This window comes from Myotis davidii, unplaced genomic scaffold, assembly GCF_000327345.1.
Source record: "Myotis davidii unplaced genomic scaffold, ASM32734v1 scaffold281, whole genome shotgun sequence".
Lineage (NCBI taxonomy): Eukaryota > Metazoa > Chordata > Mammalia > Chiroptera > Vespertilionidae > Myotis > Myotis davidii.
In genome coordinates this window covers 6807260-6820246 of record NW_006293784.1, presented here as the reverse complement: position 1 = coordinate 6820246, position 12987 = coordinate 6807260, and the positions used below count along the sequence as shown (strand labels likewise).

Genomic DNA, 12987 nt, shown 5'->3' with positions numbered 1-12987 from the left:
CAGGAGGCAGCCAGTCAATGATTCTCTCTCCTCAGTGATGTTTCTATCTCTCCCTCTCTCTTCCTCTCTGAATTCAATTAAAAAATATATTTAAAAAAAAAAGAAAATAATTGAGTAAATATCATGAGTGAGCAACTCACGGAAAACAGAGATGCTGACTGTTTGAGGTCCAGGCAATTCTGACCATAGCGTAGGTGATCCTGAGTCGAGAAAACTCACACCCACGCCTCAGGGTGCAGAAGCCGCCCTCCTCCCCTCAGTGCCGGAGTGTCTGCGGTGGGAGCAGGTATCAAACACCCTGGCAGGTACAGGGAGGAGCAGGAGAAAGCAAGAATGGTGTGTCAAGCAAGGCCATCCCTTAAGGCAGCTTTGGGCAAGGCAAACCCAAAATATTTTCCTCCACATTGCCCAACCTTTTTTTTTTTAACTTTAGTCTGTTATAATGCCAAATATTTCACTTGGAACAACAAGTACTTTTTCAAAACAGCAAGCATTTGTGCCTGCCTGTCTTCATTGCTCCACATCGAGGCTTAGCTCAAACAACACCTCCCCTCTTAGAAGCAACTGTTCTGGTTGTGACTTCCTGCAGCTCACAGTCTGGCCCATGGCATGCTCGTTTGTGATCCCTCCGGCCTGTGGAGCCTTTGACTACACAGGCCTTGGCCTGTTCATCTGCACACCCAGACAGGAGCCTTCACCGCGCCCGTGCAGAGCAGGCACAAATGTGTGCAAACGAAGGAATAAATAATCTGCAGAACTCCATCTGAGGGGCATGTCTTTCAGATCCTAAGAATCAACCAACTGCTTTCCTCCCAAAACCCTCAAGAGGGCAAGGGGCTGTCGGTGAGAACTAGGGTGTGGGGGGAGGTTGATATTAACATGCAGACCTTTGTAAGAGGTGGTGGGGGAGGAGCACAGGAAGGACAGCTAGTGTGATTGGAGCTGAAGGCTCGGGTTAAAGAGGATTTGGTAACGCAGTTGGAGTGCACCTCCACCCTTGGATGAGACACCTTTGTGGTTCCATGCTATTGATTTAGATGGATTTTGGGAATAGATTGCCTTGTGCTAGAAGAATGCCTATAAATTGACTAGAACTGCACAACAAACTATTTGTGATCTTAAATTTAAGTGAAATCTTTTCAGGTCAAATCATAACCTATCTTCTTTTTTCTTTTTTTTCTCCTCTCAGGAAAATGGCAGACGGCTTTTCGGTAAGTGTTTTATGTCTGCTGTCTTACTTCCTAATCCCATGGAGGTGGAGAGTTTTGTTTTCAACACCAGACTTTCCCTTCTAACGCTTTGTGCCTTCCTCTGGCCTCCCCTGTCCACTGTGGGCTTGTTGGCCGGAGTCGTGTTTTTCCAGTGATAGATCTGGGAAGAAAGCCAGCTAGAGAGAGGCCTGGGATCACTAAGAGCAGCCCCTTTACCGAAAGGTCTGGGGCCGAAGTGGGTGGATTCTGTGGGCCAGGCGCTGAGAAATAGCCGACAATGGCATGTGTGGTACGGTCTGAGTATCCTGATTTTTGTGATTATTTTTCTCATGTCAGTTAGAAAATACATGCTTTTACACTGAGGATGGATAGCTCTATTTTAGCAAATTACAAAAATGCAGCCTGCACAATATAGACAATGGGCGACATGTACTGATAAAGTGCACATAATCCCAAAGTCTAATTTGAGCCTTTGGAACTCAAAACTATTTAATAGGTGGAAACATTTTTATGGATATGAGTTGTATATCTTCATATGTCCCTCCACTTTAGATCTCTTATTCCTGTTTTTCTAAAAATTCTGTTTTTGTGAATGTTTTTCATCTAGGAATTGTATCTTTTTTTTTCCAGCTTAATGATGCCTTATGTGGGTCTGGGAACCCCAACCCTCAAGGATGGCCCGGTCCATGGGGAAACCCGCCTGCTGGGGCAGGAAGCTACCCGGGGGCTGCCTATCCTGGGACCTACCCCGGACAGGCACCTCCTGCCGCTTACCCCGGACAGGCACCTCCTGCCGCCTACCCCGGACAGGCACCTCCTGCCGCTTACCCCGGACAGGCACCTCCTGCCGCTTACCCCGGACAGGCACCTCCTGGCGCCTACCCTACAGGACCTGCTTATCCCGGACCTAATGCCCCAGTGCCCGGCCCCGGACAACCAAGTGGGCCTGCGGCCTACCCTGGTGCGGGCCCCGCTGGTGTCCCTGCTGGACCACTGGTAAGAAGGAGTCCGTCATTTCATGTACTTGATTGTGACCAGGGCAAAGGTAATGAAGAACACGGCAATCGTCTGGGCTGTGGTGCCATCACTTTGCAGCGCTCTGGCTGGGAGCTGGTTCTGGGCACCCACACCTACATAGCGCTGAGGGAGATGCGAAGCTTTACTCTCACTGCTTAGGGCCATATTCTAGGACCAGCCACAGTGTATGCTGGTCCAATAGAAAAAAAATTGTTATTTGTATTGAGTTTAGAATGAGCAGTGTTGGCATAAAGAGAAGCTAATGCGTCTTTTGAAGGCATCTGTAAAGCAGTTTTAATAAAAATCAAGTTAAGAGCATAGTAATGGGGGAAAGTTTTCATTATTAGTATTAATAACACTACGTAAACAGCATGTCCAGCAGTGTGCTTCTACATGATGATCTCATCTGAACCCATAACCACGATAAGATACTGTTATTATCCCCACTTTCCACATGAAGAAATGGGACAATAGCATTATATTAGCTTGCCCAGGACCATAGAGAGAACATGGGGGAGGCGGGGAACCCAGGTAATCTAGTTTTGAAAAACCTTCTAAAGATAATTTTGTGATCTAAGGATTGAATTTTCGTTTATATTCAAACGCATTTTAGTAAAGAAGTTCTACGCACAAAACCTTAATTCTGTAGGGCTTTAGACACATCTCAGACACAGATCCTTCCCTTCTAGAGTTACAGTCCAGCTGGGAAGTAAGCAGATAAGGAAAGAGTGCAGTAACAGCCTGGGGGCAGACCCTCTCAGGAGTAGGTAGAAGGTGGCACAGGTGGCATCTGATCTGCTTTTAGGTCAGCTTAGAGGAAAGTGCAGAGAAAGCGTTGGGGGTGTGGGTGGCATTGGGCAGGGTAGACCCAGATGGTTAGTTCACTGCAGACACAGGGGCACAAGGAGTCTATACAAAGGAAGAGGCAGGTGGGAGAGAGACTACAGAGGAAGAACCTCAGGATCTGCTGGTTAAGTCTTAGGAGTTAGACAGGACTGGCTTTTCAAGACCGGACAGCTAGGGCACCAGGAAGGGGACTGGTGGGGAAGGAGGCAGGAGAGACGGTTCCAGTTCGTACCTGTTGAATCTGCAGCACCAGGAGGAAGTATGGGACTAGTACTGATCAGGGCTAGAGATAAAAGACTTGGATGATAGTTGGACCTGGGGTTGGGGGAAATTGTAAAGGGGAAAAAGAAGAGGCCAATGATGGGGCGTTGGGAATATTTACAGTACCTTGAACATAAATATTTGCAGAATGGACTAGGAAATGTATTAACTGGAAGATGTTTATTCACAAATATGGAGTATCTGCCACACACTAAGCACTCTGCCGATGCTGTGAGTAAAACATACTGTGCACGCAGGGGATTTCTCTCTTCAGGCCCTGGGCAAGGTGGCCCGAGTCTGGACAGATGGCTTAACTTAAGGTTGTGTTAGTCACACGGATTAATAGTATTTGAATGTTAGCAACATCTTTTTCTTTCTTTCCCCAAGAAAACATGACTCTGAATTAATACACATGTTTTTCATCCCCAGACTGTGCCTCATGAAATGGCTTTCCCTGGAGGAGTCATGCCTCGCATGCTGATAACAATTATGGGTACAGTAAAACCCGAGGCAAACAAGTAAGAGCAAACTTTAAACGTCTAACACATTTGTTGATTGGTTTTTGAATAAAGACTGATCTATATGGAAATTTAATAGACTTTTTAAAACTACACATTTAGAGTCTTGGCTCTTCCATAGTATGGGACTATCCCGTAAATCAATACGTGTTCCCACCCAGGGGACAAGGTTTCTCTCACCAAATCTTGGTTTTCTCCCAGAACCTGAATAGAACTGAGTTCTACATTGTGAGGAGAAAGAGGAAGAGCAGGGTTCTTCCTGGCAGGGAAAGCTTTAGCATTAAAGGCCAGTAGAGTCTTTGTAATGTCATGTTTGGCCATCCCTCCACTCTGAACCATACAGTGTCTGAAAAGCCAAGCATGCACTTTAGAGAACCATAAAAAAGTAGGATGCCAAAGCAAGAGGTCCCACTTGACATTGTGGTGAGTTGATCCGAGAGCTTGAATGGTATTCCATTGCGTCCTCATGCTCATGCAAGACTCAGGTCACCGTGCCGTCTCAGCTCTCGAGCTTGGCTGCCATGCCCGTCTTCACAGTGGGTGCAACTGCAGGGTCACAGATTCCCATGGTGTTGGCCTGGTCTACAGATGACAAGGGGCAGGGTGGGGAAGCCCAGTCTTCTGAGGAGTCACTATTTACTTGAAAGGTTTGAAAAAATTGTTCAAGTGAAAGACTTCATCCACATAAGTCAAACTTGGCCATTGGAACCGGTTTGATTGAGGTGAGCTAGGAGGGGTAAGACTTTAAGCTGCTTTAGAGAAGTCCATGCTGACTTGTGGCTGCCCTGGGACGCCTGGCTCTGGTTATTACCACTGGTTGTGCTTACATGTAATACAAACAGGCTAAGGATATCTATCCTGAAGCCCTCCGGTCTGCCTGTCCCTGAGGTTAGTGGTACCACTACAGCTCCTGCAGCCATTAATTCATGGGTCTCTGGGTCTTATAAGTAGTATACAAAAGATACTAACTCAAGCTGTGTACACAGGTTTATTTGAGGGTCCACAGACAGCCTCTATGAGCATCTGTCACCTTGCTCCTGGTGAATCAACAGGAACCACCTCCTCTGTTACCAGGAGATGACTGGCTTCTGCTCTGTTCATTTTACATTCAAATAGCCCATTCACTCCAACCTCTAGCCAGCCTCCTCTGGATTCTACTCTAAAGCTTACCTCACAGCAAATTACAAAACATATATGTCTTCTGCCTATGTTCTTAGCCATCTCTCCTCCCAATAAGTACACCGTATTCTGTGCATACAGCACTCACAATTTGTTAATTTTTAAAAAATATATCTTTATTGATTTCAGAGCAGAAGTGAGAGGGAGAGATAGAAACATCAGTGATAAGAGTGAATCATTGATCTGCTGCCTCCTGCACACCCCTTACTAGGGAAGTGGGGGGATGGAGCCTGCAACCCAGGCATGTGCCCTTGACTGGAATTGAACCTGGAACCCTTCAGTCTGCAAGGCTGATGCTCTATCCACTGAGCCAAACCATCTAGGGCACAATTTGTTAAGTTCTGCTCCCCTCTCCCAACCCCTATTGCACAGAACCACACTGGTATATTTGTCTTTATTTAGGGTTATTGTACTGAAAACTTAAACTCCAATTACACCAGAGATGTAGACTGAGACTGTGGTAGATCAAAACTAATTTTGGTTGAAATGGCCAAGGTGATAGGAAACTGAAATAATTGTTGCTTGGTCCTGCACAGTCTATGTAAGGAATTAGAAGAGAATGCTTAAGGTGGTAGAGATGACCGTATCTTTAGCCATTAGATATTTAGTCAAATACAATTTCTATTGCCATTTGACTCTTTTGGTCCTTTCCCTGTGAATACATCTGTGGTCGGGTCCGTTACAGGGTGAATCCAAATACCCAGGGAATTATTATTAGCGGGTCAGGAGTGCAGATTCTGCTTTAAAACAAGAGTACCAGCAGATTCTGATGTTAGTGGTCTGTGGAGCACACTTTGAGAAATTGGGGGGTAGGGTTAGTACTTTAACAGTCAGGGGACTTGTGTTTGTGTTAACACCCAAGGAGAAGGAACGGGGTCAAAAAGTTAAGCCAGCACTTGCATCAATTCCACTTCATATCTTGGAAAGTTCAACACATTGTCATGATTTTACAAATTAGCAACAGGACATTAACTACATAATCTCATTCCTTCCGTTTTAGGACTAGGTTTTTGGTTAACTAGGAGGAAGCCAGGAAGTTGATCTCTTACTTATGTGACTGGCTTGCCGTCAATAAGTATTAAAATCACCCTGGCAGGGCAGGAAGAAGGTAACCATATCATCTGCAACCATAACCTGCCCTTAAAGTGACCTCAAACCTCTATAAGAAACCTTGAAGGGTTTTCATGAGTAGAAGGATAAGTAGGGAATTACAAATGAAGAGAATGATATGACCAAAGACAGTGAGGCAAAACAATCCAACACATAATGTTCTGCTTACTTTTAGTATTTTACTAATATTTGGCCTGGTGTACAGCTTGAACACATTCTCTGGTTTGTTTTCTGTTAAGAAAATTTTCCTGTATTTTATAAAATGGTTTGCTCTTTAGAAAAATCGCGTGTTCTTCACTTGATGCAAATACACAACTTGAATCATTTTACTAACTCTGGCCTTTGGTTTGAACAGACTTGTTTTAGATTTCAAGAGAGGGAATGATGTGGCCTTCCACTTTAACCCACGCTTCAATGAGAACAACAGGAGAGTCATTGTTTGCAACTCAAACCTGAATAACAACTGGGGACGGGAAGAAAGACAGATGATTTTCCCATTTGAATGTGGTAAACCATTCAAAGTAAGTTATTGCTATTGTAATGTATTGATAATTCATATTGCTCATGGGGAAATCACTCTAAAATCAAGATGCACTTGAAATGAATTTTGGGGAGCTAGCCTGGGACACCTAACCAGCTCCTCCCCATCCCAGGCGCCCATGATCACCAGTAGGCTGGAACAGGACTAGGATTTTGGAAAGGGTCCCCAGCTCCATACTGTTACCACCTCTGAATTTAAACTTTTCTGGAAATGAGAAAAATAGCATCTTTAATAAAAAAGGCAGAAAGTCTCTGAGGGACTTAAAAAACAGTGACATAGAAACCAAAACTAAAAATTTTTTAAATTAAAAATTTAAAAAGAAATTAGGTGACATTTAATGTTATATTAGTTTCAGGTGTACAACACAGTCAAAAACTTTTAATTCTAAAATTAATACATGCTTATGAAAAGAAAAATGTATAGATTTTTTAATTAACTGAAAAAGTTCTCTATCCTTTATATACTGAAGGTTGCAACTTAGTGAATATCTTTTCAGTATTTTCTATGATAAAAAGCACTTTTGATTTTTAAGCATTGCTTCACCAAATATTTAGTAGGTTCACAGTACTAGTTGGATTGACTGTAGAGTGGGCAATAACACAGCTAGACTATAAGCTTCTTAAGGGCAGAGACAAATAGGGACCATATTCTACATTTAATGGACATCTTTCAGGATCAGAACATTGTTTAGATATGTTTCATTGTTTAGATATGTAATAATTCAACTAGTGCTCTATTGATGAAACTTTGGCAATATTACCAATAAAATCTGGGAAGGTTTTATTTTACTAAAACACTGTTACTAACTTTGCTTATTCTTCCTTGCTTTCTAGAAGAATAATTTTATTAAAATATACATGTTTAAAACTCAGATATTGCCGAAGTGCTACTTCAAAAAGGATTAAACACACCCATTATTGGAAGACTATGTTTTCCCTCTTCTTGCCCAAAGTAGTTATTATCCAACTTCATAGCATTTGCTGCTCTATCAGGGGATCCCTACTTTAGTGTTTATTTTTACTTTTAGATGCTGTAGGCCATATGAAAACTTTTTATGTAGACACATTATTTATTTTTTTTATTTTTTTTATCTTTTATTTCTTTATTTTATTTATTTTTTTATGTAGACACATTATTTAATGTAACTACATCATTTATGTAGACAGTATTTATTCCTTTGTGGCTTCAATTATATATCTTCTAAAAATTTTGTCCTTTTTATTTTGTGTAAATCTTTGACTAGTCTGGAGTCTATTTTTGCTGTAAAGTTACTTTTTCAGGATTTTAATCTGTTCCACAAAAGATGAAATGTGGACACCCTGAGCTCAGGGCAGACTGGTTTTGAAATCAACGGGCATTTCTAACAGTTTTATGTACGTGCCATTTCAGATCCAAGTACTGGTTGAATCCGACCACTTCAAGGTTGCAGTCAATGATGCTCACTTGCTGCAGTACAATCACCGGATGAAAAATCTCAGCGAAATCAACGCATTGGCAGTTAGTGGTGACATCAGTCTCAATAGTGTTGCACACACTATGATATAATCTTAAAGGGGCAGATATTCTTTTAAGAAATAAAAATGAATGTAAACCTTACCCATTTAAAAGTTTCATGCTCACTGTAAGTGAAAAATTTTGCCTTTATTCAACATCCTTCTCATAAATCATTCATTTAATAAATATTCTAAGAGTTAATGGTTTATATGTCATTTATTTGGGGCAGTCTATTCTTGATAATGAATAATGGATTCAATGGTAAAAGAAATATGTAGCAGAGGGGCTATTATATAGTAGGTCCTCAATAAATGAAAATTCCCTTTTGATTTTGAAAAGGGTCTTGTTCTACCCAAGCAGTTTTCTTTCACTTAGTCTTTCAGGATTTTCCTAATACCTCATAATTCTGGAGTCCAATAGCCCAAGAACACTCTATTTAGTTGTAAGCGACACTGATGGCTGCCAACACAAAAATCCATTCCCGATGTCCTGATAATTGTGGTTTTATTCAGGTATGATCCCAGATTCAGTAGGGAATCATTAGTTCAAGTCAATCCCCCACTCACTCAGTCTTACTGCAGACAGACATGTGGCATTAGCTGGCCTGACTAGACCACAGGGAAGGACATAGCTCTGATTACCACTAGCAGCTATATTATGATCCCAAAGGACCCAGCCTCAGACACGTGCCAAAGACAACAGAATGTTGGTTCTTGATGCCAACATTGAACTGTTAATTATAAAGTGCCTAGAATCACCCTGACAACTTATGAAGTACATTCCTTATTGCTAAGCCAGTTTGAGTTCATTTTACTATTACATAGCAGCAAAAGCTTTCTAAATGATTCACTAGTACACCTTACTAAACTTACCACCATAGATTCTACGACTTTGGTTACTTTGCACCAACATCTTTTACATATTCATTCCTGAGCCCTTGGAAAGCCCTAACTTTTATGTATGCTACTTTGTTCTGCCTGTCTTGCTTGAATTGTTCAATTACAGGCTGTTAATGAATAAAAGCTATTTTCATCTTTTGATAAAACTTTAGGCATTTAGAGAACATTCTTCTAAGTCAGCACCCTATACAGCCTCCCAACTGCTCGCATGGATTTAATAAATACTGTCTTTCCCACAAGCCTAATACCCCTTCCTCTGACAATAAAACAACATGTGTTTTCTTGTTTGAAAACCCCTAATCTTATGGGGGGTTATCCATAAAGTTCTTGCTTATTGTTCAACTCACTGGAAGGCAGAAATGACTGGGCCCGGGTCTGGTACAAGCGTTAGCTACTCTGAATCTTCTTGGTGCTCTGTTATTCTGACAGCCCTGCCTTCTACAAATCTATAGCTAAGATTTTTATAAAAGAGAAAACATTTCAAACACATTAAGTGATTGACGTAATTTTCTTCAAAGGAATAAGGCATTTCCTTCAAAGCCTGTCATTCATGTCAAGGGGAAAATAGGAAAGGCAGGAATTTAATGGGCACCCAGTTAACCATTTGAAACTATAACATGTAAACTGACATCAGCTGAGCCAGAAAGCTCATCCAAACAAACTCAGTATGCCCTGGAAAATCAATATGCAAAGCTGTTCAACACTGACAAATTTAAAGTTCAAACTAAAAATAAAGTATGAAAAGATACAAATATTTCTGTCAAAGTTTAGTATTATATTTTGATTAAGCGAGTAGTCATAAGCTCTGAGTAAGTGTTCTTAGCTTTAAGCTTATACATCTTAAAGAAGAGAGGCAAGGCATGGTATATCTTTTATTCTGCATGGCTGTTGTACAAAATATCCCCACTTCCCTTGAGAAATAGTATCATATCTAAAACACACTTGAATGAACACTGAATATTAAAATATTACATGACACCATATAAATCGGTTGAATAGAAGCAAACAAAAGTACAGTCTTCAACCTTGTGGTATTCTAAGAATATATCCCACAGTATTGATAATGACAAGAAAAATGTTTGGAATTATTTTTACATTCAAAGTTCTTCTGGTTGTTCTCCACTGAGGGCCCTTAGAGGTGAAAAGGTAATCAGGTTACCACCAAAGGAAATGTGCCTGGCATGCTCTCGACGTCTCCTCTCCACCGGAGTAAATGGATTACTGCAGTTTAGGTCCGTCTAGAGAATAAATTCAGAGAAGTCACTTACAGAACGATTAAGAGTTTCACCAACTGACTTCAACATTCCAAGTTAATAGTAAATTAATAACATAAATAACATTTCCACAAAACAATAAATTAATAACATGATTGTGCAACTTTTCAATAGATCTAATTTCAAATAGTTTCTAGTTGAAAAGGTATATTATTAACAGTACATGCCTATAAAGGTGATTAGTAATATGCAAATGCACTTCAGCAGCATCTGCATGATGAATACAATTGAGGCCATATCTTATGTCATATGCAGATTTCACAAACCTACTCTAACCATATAACAGCATTTAATAGGCTTTGTACTTGAAGGCCTATTTTTATATTTTTTTGTTAATCCTCATCCAAGGATATTTTTCCATTGATTTTTTAGAGAGAGAGGAAAGGAGAAAGAGAGACAGAGAGAAAAACATTCATGTGAGACACATCAATAAGTTGACTCCTGCACACACCCAGACTCTGGCCTAACCAGGGATGGGGATTGAGCCTGCAACCGAGGTGCGTGCCCCTGACTGGAATCGAACCCAGGACCCTTCAGTCTGCAGGCCAATGCTCTATCCACTGAGTGAAACCAGCTAAGGCTGGAGTAAGTAATATTTTTGGTCTAAAATAGACAGATGAACATATAAAAAAATTAAAAATAATTTCTAGTATTTATGAAAGTAGAATTCACAAGGAGAAAAAAGAATAAGGAAAAGTATAAGGTGCCAAGATTTACCAACAAGGTAATGTGTAATTATGAAACAATTTGAATCATATTATGAATATATCAGAACCATCTGGCTTGTAAAATTTCTGCTGAATTCCTTTGTACATAATAAGTTGTTTTTCTCTGTCTGAATTTAAATTGTTCTCTTTTTCCTTAACTTTTGCAATTTTAATTAAAATATGTCTTGGTGTGGTTCTCTTTGGATTTATCTTATTTGGAATTCTCTAAGCTTCTTGGGCCTGGATATGTTTTCTTTCCCAGTTAGGATTATTTCTTCAAATAATTTTTCTGACCCTCTCTTCTCCTTTTGGGACCCTTACAAAGCAAATGTCATTCTGCTTGATGTTGTTCCAGAGGTTGCTGAAAGTGTCTTTACTTTTAAAAATTCCTTTTCATTTTACTGCTGTCTGGGTGTGTTTCATTGCTTTGTCTTTCAACTTGTTGATTTTTGCTTAATTTTTATCCAGTCTCCTATTGAATCCCTCTAGTACAGGGGTGGGCAAACTTTTTGACTCGAGGGCCACAATGGGTCCTTAAACTGGACCGGAGGGCCGGAACAAAAGCATGGATGGAGTGTTTGTGTGAACTAATATAAATTCAAAGTAAACATCATTACAGAAAAGGGTACGGTCTTTTTTTCCAATAGTTTTATTCATTTCAAACAGGCCAGATCCGGCCCACGGGCAGTAGTTTGCCCACGGCTGCTCTAGTATATTTTTCATTTCAGTTATAATTTCTGTTTGGTGCTTTTTATGTTCTCAATTCTTCTTGCAAATTTGGTGAGCATCTTTATGACAATTACTGTGAACTCTTTTTCTCAGGTAGGCTGCTCAATTCTGTTTCATTAAGGTCCTTGACCCATTTGGCAGTGGGCACTGGAAAATTTCAAGGTAAGGCTGTAAGCCAGAGTTGTTGACCCTGGCTACCCAGTAAAATCACTTGATGAAGGACCTACTACAGATCATTGAAATAAAAATATCTGGCATAGGGCTGAAAAACAATGTTGTAAACACTGAGTAGGCAACAGAGCACTTTTCTATTTGTGCCACAGTGAATATAAATTAGACAGCTCTGCCTACAGAGGAATTTATAGTCAATAAGGGAAAAAGATTCCTGAAATTATAATACGTTAAGAATATAATATATTCATATTATTCTCTTAAGAAGAGATTATATACACCGATAATGAACTCACAGAAAGAGAAACTTTTATTCCATTTATCACTACAACAAAAAAATTAGGATACCTAGGAATAAACTTAATTAAGGAGATAAAAGACCTGTACTTGGAAAACTACAGGACGTTGAAAAAAGAGATAGTGGAAGATATAAACAAGTGGAAGAATATACCATGTTCATGGATTGGTAGAATCAACATGATTAAAATGTCCATACTACCCAAAGCAATCTATAGATTCAATACAATCCCCAATAAAATACCAATGGCATATTTCACATGTCTGGAACAAACTCTCCAAAAATTCATATGGAATGAAAAAAGACCCCGAATAGTCACAGCAATCTTGAGAAAGAAGAACAAAGTTGGAGGGATCACAATACCAGATATCCTATCCTATCCTCCTATATAATAAAAGAGAAACATGTAAATTGACCGCCCCTTTGCTATGCTCACCAGCCAATCGGGAGTGAATATGCAAATTAACCCAACAAAGATGGTGGGTTGATCTGCATACACAGGCGCCAGGCAGAGAGCAGAAGCGGGAGAGCTGGCAGCTTGGGGGGACATGGCTCCCAAGGTCGCTCCCTCGGTCACTCCCTTGGGGAATGTGACTCCCTCAGTCACCAGGCAGAGAGCAGAGCAGAAGAGCCGGAGGCTTGGGGGGCTGTGGCTCCCTCGGTTGCTCCCAGCCTGGGGAGCACCAGGAATGCTGGGAATCGTAGTTCTGGTGGCAGACGGATCTCCTAGAA

General features: G+C 40.7%; 2 protein-coding genes across 4 annotated transcripts in view; one reads left to right on the top strand and one right to left on the bottom strand.

Annotated features, from left to right (window-relative positions):
- The window catches only part of LGALS3 (lectin, galactoside-binding, soluble, 3), a 15135-nt gene extending 6757 nt beyond the window's left edge, over positions 1-8378 (top strand). Inside the window, exons 2-6 of the mRNA XM_006767690.2 lie at positions 1190-1211; positions 1842-2207; positions 3765-3853; positions 6498-6663; positions 8073-8378. Of these exons, the coding sequence (XP_006767753.1) occupies positions 1194-1211; positions 1842-2207; positions 3765-3853; positions 6498-6663; positions 8073-8228 (795 nt within the window). The 5' untranslated portion in view covers positions 1190-1193 and the 3' untranslated portion in view covers positions 8229-8378. The remainder of the gene's footprint in view (positions 1-1189; positions 1212-1841; positions 2208-3764; positions 3854-6497; positions 6664-8072) is intronic.
- A 1557-nt stretch (positions 8379-9935) lies between these two features.
- DLGAP5 (discs large homolog associated protein 5) overlaps positions 9936-12987 on the bottom strand; it is a 36720-nt gene continuing 33668 nt past the window's right edge. For 2 of the 3 annotated variants that reach the window (XM_015566502.1, XM_006767688.2), the window contains exon 19: positions 9936-10314. In XM_015566502.1, coding sequence (XP_015421988.1) covers positions 10174-10314 — 141 coding nt within the window. In that variant the 3' untranslated portion in view covers positions 9936-10173. The remainder of the gene's footprint in view (positions 10315-12987) is intronic. The other variant, XM_006767689.2, reaches the window with a different exon arrangement.